Below are 14427 nucleotides of genomic sequence, written 5' to 3'. Positions count from 1 at the left end.
TGGCAGATTTGGTCTCCGAGGACCTACTTTCTGGTTCATAGACCCTCGCATGGTAGAAGAGGAAGAAGCTCTCTAGGGTCTCTTATAAGGGCATTAATCCCATTCGTGAGGGCAGAGCCCTCATTAGCTGATCACCCTACTAAAGCCCTCATCCCCTCATCACATTGGGGGTTAGGGTTTCTGGTTAGGGGGTTAGGGTTATACATTCAGTCTGTATAACAGAGTTATTAATTATAGAAACTTGGTATATGTATGTGGTTTTGTTTTTAGAGGCTTCATTTAGAAAGCGGATTTGGTAAAACAGCTTTCCTACAGAAAACAGGGATGAAAAGTGTTGTGTATAAATGTGTTGTAAAAACAATTTTGTTTGTAGTTTGCAGAGTTCTCTTAGACTGTATGTTTAATAATAACTTTGTGGGTGATTACTGTAGCTGAGCATTAAACTTGTGTTTTATCAACTTTTAAAATTATAGAGTATAGTATTTTGATTTTAAAAGGTTAGCTTTCCTAGCAATGTTTGGTCTGACAGAAATAAATTGAGGTGTAGACACAGGGATATTTACAGTGCTTTCACTTTCTTTTGTCAAATTGATCTATATTTTAGGTGTTATCTATTTGAAAAATATGATAACACAGTATTGGCCTGATCGGGAAACGGCACCAGGGGATATATCCCCTTATACTATTCCAGAAGAAGATCGACATTGTATTCGAGAAAATATTGTAGAAGCCATTATCCACTCTCCTGAGCTCATCAGGTATGTATATGTTTTAAACTTAACCTTTGTTGCAGATATATAATTTGCGGGCTTTGGAGGGATGCAGAAGAGGGGATCTTTTCAGAACATAAAAATCTGTCATTTTTTGTGGCACAAAACTTAACAAATGCAGTTACAGGGGAATTCTTTTTTGTTTTATTTTCTTGCTACAGTTTATATTTATTAAAAACCAAAACTTCATGTAAAACTTGTGAAACATACTATGATCAGATGAAAGAGGGTATAGAAAGTTATAGAATACTGTCATATACTTTATATTGTATAGTCTTGATATTTGAAAGCTTGTTGTGTATGATTTTGTAGAATTTTTTTTTAACATCTTTATTGGAGTATAATTGCTTTACAGTGGTGTGTTAGTTTCTGCTTTATGACAAAGTCAATCAGCTATATGTATACATATATCCCCATATCTCCTCCCTCTTGCGTCTCCCTCCCACCCTCCCTATCCCACCCCTCTAGGTGGTCAGAAAGCACCAAGCTGATCTCCCTGTGTTATGCGGCTGCTTCCCAGTAGCTTACATTTGGTAGTATATATAAGTCCATGCCACTCTCTCACTTTGTCCCAGCTTACCCTTCCCTCTCCCTGTGTCCTCAAGTCCATTCTCTATATCTGCGTCTTTGTTCCTGTCCTGACCCTTGATTTTGTAGATTTTTTTTTTTGCGATACGCGGGCCTCTCACTGTGTGGCCTCTCCCATTGCGGAGCACAGGCTCCGGACGCACAGGCTCAGCGGCCATGGCTCACGGGCCCAGCCGCTCTGCGGCATGTGGGATCTTCCCAGACTGGGGCACGAACCCGTGTCCCCTGCATCAGCAGGTGGACTCTCAACCACTGCACCACCAGGGAAGCCCGATTTTGTAGAATTTTTAATGAGAATAGTTGATGTTCTAAATGAAACCTGTCAGTTGATGATGGGGATGAAAAATAAAAATAAAATCACTTGCATTTGTAACATTGTTGGGTTTCTTTTGAGTCAGTAGTAACAGTTTTTGCTTAGTGACTTATTTTTGTCTAAACAGCCTTTTTCTTTATATGAGTTAACAAAACTTGAGGTAGCATTTCTTCCTCCTTATTGTTTATTTTTGACTTTTAGGGTACAGCTTACTACATGCATTCATCATATCATTAAGCATGATTATCCGAGTCGCTGGACTGCCATTGTGGACAAAATTGGCTTTTACCTTCAGTCTGATAACAGTGCATGTTGGCTAGGAATTCTTCTTTGCCTCTATCAGCTTGTGAAAAATTATGAGTAAGTATCTCTCTCAATTCCTGTAGAGTTTTGAGAAGTAGAAAAGGCTTGGGAAATTTAAGCTAATTGGTTTGAACATCTTGAAATTTCATTTGGTATATATACTAAAGTTAGTGAACTACATGTTGATTTTAATTGTGTCTTCCTTTTGAAATAGCATTCTTGTTTTAATTCTGCAGTCTCTTCTGTTGATTCAACTATGAAACTCCTTGTGCCCTTTTTTCTTAATCATGATCTGTTTCCCTGTTCAAAACCCAAGTTATCCCTAACTTCTCAATATAGGCTCCTCAATTTGTGGTGATAAAAGGCCTAAAGATAAGGTTTTAAGATGTGAAGGGGGTCAAAGTACATTGATCATTAGAGCTCTTTATTCTGCCTTTCTTTGAATTTTTATCTTAATTTGGGTTCTTGTGAAGTTTCAAGAACCTACCTCTAATTTTTTAAGAAGAATATGTTGGAATTTCATATGATCATTTTTAATCATTGTGTTTGAGGGATTCATAGTCATTTGCTTCAGTGTTGGCATACTTGAGCAAATTATAGTTCATGTAAGTAATTGGTATCAGTAAGAAAGATTTAGGGATCATTTTAGACCTGGGCTTAAGGATCAGAAAAAAATCTAACCTTGGAAGTTGAGGTATAGCACTAAAAGTAGTAAGCCAAATGTTGCAGAGATTTTCTTTTAAGTGTGTGGTGAAAGTAATGAAATTGGTAGGCACTTGAAAGTTTTGATATTAGCAAATTATGAGGAAGGAACACTTACACCATGATGGTGGCTTTATTTCCAGCCCTAACAGCTACACAGATGCCATTGTGAGCCCTCTAATTCTGGGACTTGTAGTTAGCCTCCAATACCCTTTTTGGGTCCCAACTCAAAGTAGCTGATGAACTGCTGCTTTTGTTCTGAGCAGGAGAGAAATAAACCATTTACAGCATTGGTACTGGTGTTTTCTTGTGTTCCCACCAGCTACCCATCTTCCTGCTAAGGAATGTTCCAGCTGTTGCTCCAACCTCTGTCAGAGTGCCAGTTGTAGTTCTGGTAAGTGAGTGACTAAACTGAGAGAGAATAACAGTAATAAGCTGTCATTGTCATGGAGGAGGTTTGTCTCTCCTGTCCTTAATCTTAGCAGGAGAGAGTATGACAGGGATTTTTAAAATGGGAGACATAGGCTGCTACAGTGTTGGAATTACAGTTCATTTTCAGCTAGTGTTCGATTGTGGAGCACAGCGTGTTCACAAGGGATCTGTGTGGACTGAAGCAGTTCTAAGAAAATTCATGGAGAAATTGGAAGTTGTGATGGCCTTCAGGAGCATAGATCCTCAGGAAATGCTTGTCAGGTGAAGGAGCATAGAAGGAACATTTGAAGAGGAATGCATCTCACACCACATGGAATAGTATGAGCAAAGAAAGAAAGGTACAGAGGTGGAAATGTGACACTGTCTTTAGTGGGTAGTGAGGAGACGACTAAATGGTATGGATAACTTCTGTTGAAATCGGGGATCATTTTGTCTTCTTTTTTTTTTTGGTGGTAGAGGGGGATCATTTTGAATTGGTAAATTGGGACTGTGTTAAAAGAGGGTTTTGAATGCCATGATGGGGGATTTGTATGTGATCTTTTACATGATGAACCGTTGACTTTTTTTTAACAGAACAGTGATGGGCTAGTATTTGAGGATTCCTGTGAGTATGGTTCACCAGTTTGACACACTGCAGCCTTGTGGTAGTAGACTTTTATTGGTGGGAGGAGGTGAGCTCCACATCCTACTCCTCCACCATCTTGATCACTCCCTAGGCTTTTATTAGTGTCACATTTTCACGCTTTCAGGAACTTTCAGGTTGTATGAAATAATATTTGTTTCCTTGCGTAAATTACTTTCATACCCATTAGTTTGGATATGGTACCACCCAACTTCCAGTCTACTACTCAGTGTAGAGAAGGAGGTAGGAGAGAATAATATCTAACATGGAATGGGTATTCAAGCCCTCTTAATGTGGGTGATCACCTGGGTTGGATAATGGAGAGAGGTGCATAATATAATATAGTCCTCACCTTTATTGTTAAAAGATAATATTGTCAGTAATTAATATAGTTTGTCTAATCAGATTGGAGAGTGCAAATGGCTTCCTTTTGTAAATTGTTATTGCTTTATTGACTCAAAGAAATGTACAGGTAACCTTTTAAAGTGTATGCTAAGTGTAATTTCTCAGCACATTAAATAATATTTAGAAGTCTGTCAGTTAATTGTTTAATAATCTCAGTCATTATTAGCGTGACCATTTCTCTTGGTGTTTTTTATTCTTGGCAATTTACTTTGCTTCTCATTTCTCCCAGTAGGAAAAAACAATCCAGTCTTTTAAGAGTGTCTACCTTTTAAAACTGTGCTAAGATACTCCATTCTTAGATACATTTTCTCCCCTCAAAAAGGCTACCGGTAGATAAAACTGGAGTCTGGTAGGGAAAATCAATTATTTAAAAATTAAAAAAAAAAAAAGCCAACAGACTTTTTAACAATACTGTTAAAATGCTAAGGAATCTATATGGGGGAATGTCTCAATTAGCTATTCTTCACTCGTATCCTTGGAGCAAAATGTGATTCAGAATTTAGGATTTTTCAGATTTTAGGAAGGTAACAAGGTTCACATAATACACTCCTATGTACCAGTACCCAGGGATCAAACATATTATTATTATATCTGATATAAAATATGTGAATATTCACTCTAGATGGGATAAATAGAGATCATAAATAGCCTGTTGAGGTCAGGTTTTGTTGCCAAAAGGTTACCAAAGAACTTCTGATTTATAGTGCTTTTAGAAATAGAATATTTTCTGCTTTATAGATGCCACTTCTGCCTTAATGCACTTTGTATGTAAATTACTTAAGGATGGTTATATGTAATCAATTTTATATTGATCAGCTGCTAATGTTTAAAAGCCAAATTGTTGTAGCTCCTCAATTGTATCAGTATTCACAGTTACAGATGGCATAGTGAGGTGGTTAAAGGGCAGATCCTGAATCTGCTGAGGTTCATACCTAGATGTCTGTACTGGGAAAGATACTTAAATTCTCTGTCCCTCAGTTTCCTCAACTATAGAAGTGAGAATACTAATGGGGCCTTGAAGATTATTTACCTCATAATAAATGCTCAGTAAATTTTAGATACTATTATTTGAGGTTTTTTTCAAGTTGCTTTTTGCCTGTGGTTTGATTCCATAGTAGGTTCTTCTTTCTAGGAATATAAAATTGCTTAGAAAGTATTTGCTTATATTTGTATGAACAGACAAGTAGTTTAAATTTATATTTCATTATATAATATATAAATATATATATATAATAGATATGTGTATATATATTTATCTACCTACCTATCTATCTATATGTATATATATAATTGTGAATAAATTCTCACAGAATTAGTTTGTATTCCTACCCAAAGGTATAAGAAACCAGAGGAACGGAGTCCATTGGTAGCAGCAATGCAACATTTCCTGCCAGTTCTAAAGGACCGTTTTATCCAGCTTCTTTCTGATCAGTCTGATCAATCTGTCCTCATCCAGAAACAGATTTTCAAGATCTTCTATGCTCTTGTTCAGGTAATTTTATAAAGTAGTTTTTATATGTAAAGTCAGTCTATCATTTGCCACCTTAAACAATGATAAAGAATTTCAGCATCTGAATAATAATTTCACTTGAAAATCTACATTAAGTGGGTAAATTGCTAGTCAAATATAAATTGCCAAAATTACAAATACATTAAAGTCTAACCAAGCATACTTTGCCAAATACACAAATAGCTCTAATAAATCTTAATTTATAAGTGGGCAATCTTAAGTTCTCTTAAACCATCTAATACTATTTACAAAATTAGTAAAATTTTCTTATGTCTTTCACCTTAAGAATTCACAAGTCTGAAAATCAGTTTACTGGATTAGAGTTTACATCTAACGTGTGCTCTGTTATGCCAAATATGCATAGATTGTTGCAGTAATTACAAAACCTATTCCTAAGCTTGATACAAAAATACTAATACTGTGGGCTTGACTGGCACACTGTAATGGGCCTTATTATCTTTGTATATTGTTCTAAATCTTCCTGGGATAAAAGATCTCACTAAAGAAATGGTTGTGTCTATAGTCTCAGTGGACTATAATTACTTATGAAACAGAGTTTTTGATTTGGATTAAAATTCTGGCTCTTTTTGTGCCACATAGCCAAAGAAAGATTCATCTCATCCACCAGGACCTTTGGTTCAATTCATGCCATTACTTATTTTTTTTTAAATCTCATTTAAATAGACCTGTGACTTTATTTCCACTAAGATTATTATAACTGACTCACTCCATTGTTTGGTTGGATTTTTCATGCCCTTGCTAGATCTTTAAAGATAATCTAATATCTTTCTAATGGCTGCTTCTTATATAATTTTTTAAAAAATGATTTGGATAGACAATGTACTGTTTTTTAATTGTTTTTCCCTCTAACTGGTAGGATCACAACTTCTAGATTATAAAAATAAGTTCTTTTTATAAATTATTCTAGGGCATAGGACCCAACTAATTTTTTGAGACTAGCATACCTTGAAATCAAAATATAGTACTGTCTCATTTGTGAAAATAGAGGTCCTAAAATCCTAAATAGGATATTGATGTTGTGAGCCTATTAAGTGATGTGATTTATCCCAGGAACACAGGAATGGATCAAGAGTAAAAAACCAGTTTTTGTGATTAACTTTTATATTACACGAAAAGAGAGACCTGTAAACAATCTTTAAGGATGCCAGATAAAGTATTTGATAAAATTTAATAACCATTTCTGCTTTAAAACAAAACAAAACAAAACAAAAATACTTAAGAATCCTGGAATAGAAATTTCCTTACCTTGATAAAAAATGTTCACTAGAGGGCTTCCCTGGTGGCGTAGGGATTGAGAGTCTGCCTGCCGATGGCAGGGGACATGAGTTTGTGCCCCGGTCCGGGAGGATCCCACATGCCGCAGAGCGGCTAGGCCCGAGAGCCACGGCCACTGAGCCTGCATGTCCGGAGCCTGTGCTCTGGAACGGGAGAGGCCACAACAGTGAGAGGCCCGCGTACCGCAAAAAAAAAAAAAAAAAAAGTTCACTAGAAATCACAATAAATATACCTCATGGTGAAAATCAGATACATTCCCAGTAATTTGGGAATAAGACAAGGATGCCCACTATCGGTGCCACAGTTCACCATTGTACATAACTAACCGAATCAGCCAGATGAGAAATTTGCCTATGTACTGAAAGAGGAAATGTGGACTGAATGAAGTACTTTTTGTAGGTTTTGTGAAGAGTAAAAGGAAGTTGGATTTTCTTTTGTAAGGATTTTAAAATATTGATTCTTGATTTTAATTTAGTATACACTACCACTGGAGCTGATAAACCAACAGAACCTGACAGAATGGATAGAAATTTTAAAGACTGTTGTGAACAGGGATGTACCTAATGTAAGTCTCTGTGTATTTCTTATATCACTAAGCTTAAATATTTAGTTACCTTTTGAGAATTTTAACTGATATTTCCTAAAACATTCTTTGTGAATTTATATTATTTGTGAGGCAGATTTTTCTAGATAGAGACACCATTTGTTTACATATGTGAATATATTAAGTGAAAAATTGTAAAGGGTTATTTTGTATATTATTAAGTGCTTGTATTATATCTTTGTTTATTCCATCCTAATTCTGTTTCTTCAGCTTTTAATTGAGTTCATAACATATGTCACCTGACATAGTTAGAAATTTTTTTTCTTGTGGTGAGAACTTTTAAGATCTATTCTCTTAGCAACCTTCAGATAAACAGTATAGTATTTTTAACTATAGACACCGTGTTTACATTACATCCCCAGGACTTACTTATCTTACAACGGGAAGTTTGTACCTTTTCACCATCTTCTAAAACTTAACTGTGGTAGTCATTTCACAGTATGTACATATGTCAAATCATTATGTTTATAAACTAATAACAATATCAATTATTTCTCAAAAAGGAACAAAGAGCCTATAGTTGGATTTTAGGCTAATAATTTGTTAGACATGCATGAACAGGGGTAGAACTTGATTTACAAGTTGGTCAAACTTTGTAGTTAGTTATATTACTTGCTTTTTAAATAACAACTTCATAGAGCTATAACTCAAATACCGTAAAATTTACAATTTTAAAGTGTACAATTCAGCGGTTTCCAGTAGTACATACAGAGTTGTCCAACTATGTTATTTTTTTCACATATAATAACGATTTTTAAAATAACCACAATTTTTCTTTACTATCTAGTTTTCTAGAGAGGTAGGAAATTTACAATGCCTGAATCCCTAGTGTGTTTTAAGTACTTTTATATACTTTGCTTATTTAATCCTCAAAATAATTCCTTCTGAATTTATTTTAAACAGAGACATGGAAGGGTTGTGTAATTTATCCAACATAATTTTATTAGTGAGATAAGTGAGACCAGCCTCCTGTTTTGTAGTTTATTGCTCAAATTTTTATTTAAAAAAAATGCAGAAGAAATAAATAGGACGTTTCTTGCGTTCCATGGGAAACTAGTTTGATGTGTTATTTTCTGTACACGTTTAATAGGTATAAAATACAGCTTTAAGAGTTTTCATACTTACATTCTGCACCTTTTTTGGTATAATTTGTAATCATGAACATGCACATGTAAGTAAACAGTTCAGTGGGTTATGAGAGTCATATTCACCAGAGTAACCATCACCTAGAATGTTTGCTGGTGGCTGGGTCTGGTCATCCCTACCATCACCATTCTCATTTCTGGCACCATAGATTAACTTCACCTATTCTAAAATCTAATAAAAAGGTAATTTTTTGTATCTACCTTCTTTTGCTTAATATTACGATATATTCATGTTGTGCTATGGTAGTTTGTTCTTTTTTATTGACAAGTAGTACCCCATTGTATGAATGTACTACAGTTTATTTATTTACAAGTTGATGGACATCTGGGTGGTTTTAAGATTTTAAGATTACAAATAAGGCTGCTATGAATGTATATGTTTAACTTTATAAATAACTTCCAAAGTGGTTGTACCACCGCTCTCACTGGCAGTGTATGGGAGTTTTGGTTGTTCCACAGTCTCATTTCTCTGTCTTAACTTAAAAATATGTCATGGATGTCTTAGGTCAATATATAATGAACCAATTCATTCTCTTAATGGATGTTGCATAATTAAACATCCCCTTGTTAATGAATGTTTAGTTCTTGGCAGTTTTTTTCTGCTACAAATGGTTTTGTAAATGAACATTCTCATACATACATATTTATGTATGTATACTAATATTTTTGAAACTGGATTTCTAAAATGAAATTTTTCATGCCCTTTTGATTTGAACTATACTAGTTTAAGCTACTTGCCATGACTTTGATTTATATTATTTGGATCTTGACTAAAATGTTTGAGTTTAAACTTTTATAAGACTTTGAGAAAGCATGTCCTTTGTAACTAAGTAGTGAAGTGAAGTGCCTCTTATATTTAAATAAGGGTTAATACTTTTCCTGTTCTAGCCTTTTATTATGAAAGGCCATCATTGGAGGAGGATTCATGTTTCTGTGAGTCTGTTCTGAACTCACACTATTCCTTTTAGATTGTATTGTCTATCATTAAATAAATGTCTCTTTAAAGGAAACACTTCAAGTTGAAGAAGATGATAGACCTGAGTTACCATGGTGGAAATGTAAGAAGTGGGCTTTACATATCTTAGCAAGGCTTTTTGAAAGGTACACATTTCTCAATATATGATAATTTGAGTTTATTTTTTTCAAGAATTTGTTTTTTTTTTTTATAAGTGCTGATATAAAGCATTATGAAGACATGATGGGCATTTGAATGTTCTTTTAGATATGGAAGCCCTGGCAATGTTTCCAAGGAGTATAATGAATTTGCTGAAGTATTTCTGAAGGCATTTGCTGTTGGTGTCCAACAGGTAAGTCTAAGATAATTTTTCCAAGTAGAAACATGACACTATTATGTTAATTTGTCTTGCTTATTTCTAGTTTCTTTGGCATTCAAAGATTGCATGTAGCAGTCTTTAACATTTTGAACACTGTAGTAGTTCTCAAATGTTATGGTCTCAGTACCTCCTTACACTCTTAAATTATTGAGAACATCGACAAGCTTCCATTTATGGGGGTTATACCTTGTGATATGTACTGTATTAAAAATTGAAACTAAATTTAATGGTATTAAGTTATTAAAAATAACAAACCTATTACATATTAACAGAATACATGTTTTTGTTAAAAATAATTGTTTTCCAAAATGAAAAATTTTTAGCAGGAGGAAATGGCATTGTTACACATTTTTACTACTTTAATGTCTGCCTTAATAAAAGGCAGCTGTATACCCGTCTACCTCGGTATTCATTCTATTTCAATTTGTTTTAATGGAAGTAAATAAAGATAATTTGGTCTCAAAGATAAGAAGTTGGAAAAGGAAAGACTTTTAATATACTTTTCATATAATTGGGGAAATTTTTGATATCACACCAACATTTGACAATGGTATTTTCTTAAAGGTTAATTGTAATTTAGAGTTTGAAACTGTAACAATAAACATTTCATCTTCTGTTATATTAACATCCATTGCACTTTGAATGGGTCTTTTATCCATATATGATTTTATAACATACTGCCCTGGTCATTGGAAAATATTGACTTATTGAGTCTATGCCGATTTTCTAAATGTTTATAGATTTCCTTATGTAGTTTTAAAAAATTACAGTCATTAATATCACCATTGATCTCATAACTGTCTTTAAATATTGGAAAGCTGTCAGGTGGATCTAAGTAGTGGATGTAAGATTTTGAGAATTCTAGTTTTGCTTGAAAGCTCAAATTTTAACACCAGTAACATATTGTCAGTTTCCTTGGAGAGGCTCATTTTGTTCATTTTTGAGAAAAAAATCTGCCACACACAAAAGTCTAAATAATCATAATTTGTCTATCAGTTTTTCTTTCATGCTTATGATAATATTTGGTGGGAAAAGCTACTATTTCAGCTTTTCTTCCAACCATCGTACTTTGGTATGTAGCAGAAGTGCTATATGTATACTTCCCATTTATTAATATTTATATTTCTGGTTCACTAAGGACATTCCTAAGGAAAGTTTATTCTGCGATTATGTGGCTGTAAAGAATATGATGACTGCTAGTACACTTTAGTGCCACTCCTTTAATTCATGTTAGGAACCTGAAGTTTTACCATCACTGCTTTTGTACCATCGATGCAAATGTCAACACAGTAAAAAGGTCACATAATGTTTTAGCATTATTATGAAAATAGTTTTGACCTGTCAGACCTTCTGAGAGGTCTGTGGACCATATTTTGACAACTGCTATTCTCAAGTATCAAGTTAAATTAGAACTCTTGGCAGACGTTAAATAAGTAGGTGAATGGTTTGGGTAGGATTTGCCTAGAAGCTGATTTTAACAATATAGTGCTGTCTCAGAATATTGTGGTATGTTCCACAAGTAGCATATGGTTTTCTCTTCTTTTTATACTTAATCAGAAACTAGTCCTTTGACACACAGTGTTACTTCAGTTTGTTTATTTTAAATACTTTGGGAATAAATATGGTTCTCCAATACATAATTTAAAAAATTACTTTCTTTTAAAAAGAATATGGTGGTTATTTTATGATAATGACCTGGGTAAGAAGTGTCAGATGTTTTTGCTAGCTTGTAAGTGGTTAAACTTTCTATTTAAACTTTATTTTTTGATCAAAATTTTTTTTTCAAAGGTTTTATTGAAAGTGTTGTATCAGTACAAGGAGAAGCAATATATGGCTCCTCGAGTTTTACAACAGACATTAAATTATATTAATCAAGGAGTTTCTCATGCTCTCACTTGGAAGAATCTGAAGCCTCATATACAAGTAATAATTTTCTATCTGAACTATTTTTCTAGAAAATGTAATAGAAATAACATTAATTACCAAAAGTTTGAAAAAGTGCATTTTTTTTGTTGACCTATGTTACTTAGTCTAGTTCTGGTAATTGTACATTAGGAAAATGATGCAACATCCTGACAAACTTTATAAAAGGTATATTGTGGATATTCAGATTATTTTTTAATCTGAAACTGTTATCTTAAAATTTGCTTTTAAGTTCTTACTGTTGGATCATGATTATAGTTTAACATGATTAGCTAACATCATGTAATTTGGAATAGGCAAAGGACTATTTCACCAAATTACTTTTGAGGCTAATTTGCTTATGTACTATTTCCAATGTAATTTATTTGCTTTATTTAGAACTGTAGGGTTTGATGGACTAAAATTTCATATTGCATTTTCTCGGAATACTTAATTGCTACCTATGTACACATGTCTTACAATGACTCGTTGCACAGAGGGTAAGAATATGTACGTTGATAGTCGATCTGAGAATGCATTAAATGCTTTACTGAAGTTTGATGTTAAGCTTTAAAACACAAACTGGAGAGTTACTTTTGTTTTAGCACTTAACGGAAATTTGAAAGTTTAAATTTGAAGACCGACTTATCTTAACTTTTAAATTGCAGGGCATTATCCAAGATGTTATTTTTCCATTGATGTGCTATACAGATGCTGATGAGGAACTTTGGCAAGAAGACCCCTATGAATATATACGCATGAAGTTTGGTAACGAATTTTCACTTTTTTAGAAACAAAGTATGTCGGTAGTTAAATTTGTATATAGTAAACTTTGAATATTAAGGCCTCACCTTAGGAACTGAAAAGCCTTCTGTTGTTTTAATGCAATTTATTCATTGTTTAGACTTTCAGGAAGCTATTCATTAGTTTTGGCATTTGAGAATGATAATCTTCATTTTTAGCAGAAACAAATACAGTAATGTTAGTAGTTATGATTATTGGATATGCTTCTGGCACATGCCAAATCTGTTAGAAATTCACGGTTACAGCTTAAACACTAAGTGTCTAAACTATACTTTTGGATTCCACGTCAGTCATCATGTGTGTGGAAATGGAGACGACGCATACTGGAAGCTAGAGTCTGCATGGGACTAAAGAATTGTAATTTGGCTAATGTTGAGTATTAGTCCTTCTTTGTACCAAAATCTTATGTACTTTCAGTCATTTGTACTGTTGTGACCCCATTGTGAAAATTCTCACAGTAGTGGGGTTTTGTATGAAAGAAAATAATCATTGGGAGAAGTTGATGGATTAAGACTTAATTTGTACAGGAAAGAAAAGGAATTAGGCTTTTGCAAAGTTATATGGGGATCTGGGTTTGTTTTCATGCTTGTTTTCTGTGAAGATTTAGCAAAAATTTAAGGTCCTTTTTTGTTGTTACAGAGCATCATTTGCAAATTATGTTAAAATGTTTGTTGAAAAAATTGAAATTACTGTTTTCTGTATTAATTTTAAATTTATTCTCTAGATGTGTTTGAGGATTTCATCTCTCCTACCACTGCTGCCCAGACACTTTTGTTTACAGCTTGTAGTAAGAGGAAAGAGGTAGGTTATTTAATATGTGGATAACTTTTGCTTTAATACTTAAAATATGTTCAGATATACACTTCGTTTTTTTTTTTTAATTTATTTTATTGAGTGTAGTTGATTTACAGTGGTAATTTCTGCTGTACAGCATAGTGATTCAGTTACACATATACATACATTCTTTTTCATATTCTTTTCCACTATAATTTATCACAGGATATTGAATAGATTTCCCTGTGCTCTACAGTAGGACCTTGTTGTTTATTCATTCTGTATATAATAGTTTGCATCTGCTAATCCCGAACATTTAGTTTTTAATGGTAGCCGTATAGGTCATTTTGTTGTCAGTGTTTTAAAAGGGTTGTTTGGATATCCAGTAAAGCATACTTTTCTCTTTTAATCTAGGTACTACAAAAGACTATGGGATTTTGCTACCAGATTCTTACAGAACCAAATGCTGATCCTCGAAAAAAAGATGGAGCCCTACATATGATTGGCTCTTTAGCTGAAATACTTCTGAAGGTACTTGTGTGTGTGTGTGTGTGTGTGTGTGTGTGTGTGTGTGTGTGTGTGTGTGTGCGCGCGCGCGCGTGTGCATGTGCACGCGTGCATGCATGCACAAGCACAGTTAGTTTTAATGACAGCAGTTGAGATAAAACAGAATTGAGGTACAATTCACATACCATATGGTTTGCCCATTTAAAGTGTACAGTTACGTGGTTTTTCGTATATTCAAGGAGCTGTGCAACCGTCAACTCTAATTCCAAAGCATTTTCATCATCCCCAAAAGAAACCCTTTTATCAATCACTCCCCATTTTCTCCCAAATCTCTCAGCCCTAGCCCTAATCTACTTTTTGTCTCCTCTGTGGATTTGTGTATTCTGGGCATTTCATATAAATGGAATGATAAAACA

General features: G+C 33.9%; 1 protein-coding gene across 2 annotated transcripts in view; it reads left to right on the top strand.

Moving 5' to 3' along the window:
- The window catches only part of IPO7 (importin 7), a 47841-nt gene that overhangs the window by 16766 nt on the left and 16648 nt on the right, over positions 1-14427 (top strand). For both annotated transcript variants that reach the window (XM_067749946.1, XM_067749945.1), the window contains exons 3-12: positions 605-758; positions 1873-2031; positions 5471-5627; positions 7417-7506; positions 9697-9791; positions 9913-9997; positions 11813-11947; positions 12595-12694; positions 13455-13531; positions 13919-14035. In XM_067749946.1, the coding sequence (XP_067606047.1) occupies positions 605-758; positions 1873-2031; positions 5471-5627; positions 7417-7506; positions 9697-9791; positions 9913-9997; positions 11813-11947; positions 12595-12694; positions 13455-13531; positions 13919-14035 (1169 nt within the window). The remainder of the gene's footprint in view (positions 1-604; positions 759-1872; positions 2032-5470; positions 5628-7416; positions 7507-9696; positions 9792-9912; positions 9998-11812; positions 11948-12594; positions 12695-13454; positions 13532-13918; positions 14036-14427) is intronic.

Source organism: Pseudorca crassidens, chromosome 9, assembly GCF_039906515.1.
Source record: "Pseudorca crassidens isolate mPseCra1 chromosome 9, mPseCra1.hap1, whole genome shotgun sequence".
Classification (NCBI taxonomy): Eukaryota; Metazoa; Chordata; class Mammalia; order Artiodactyla; family Delphinidae; genus Pseudorca; species Pseudorca crassidens.
This window is presented reverse-complemented; position numbering and strand designations above follow the sequence as displayed.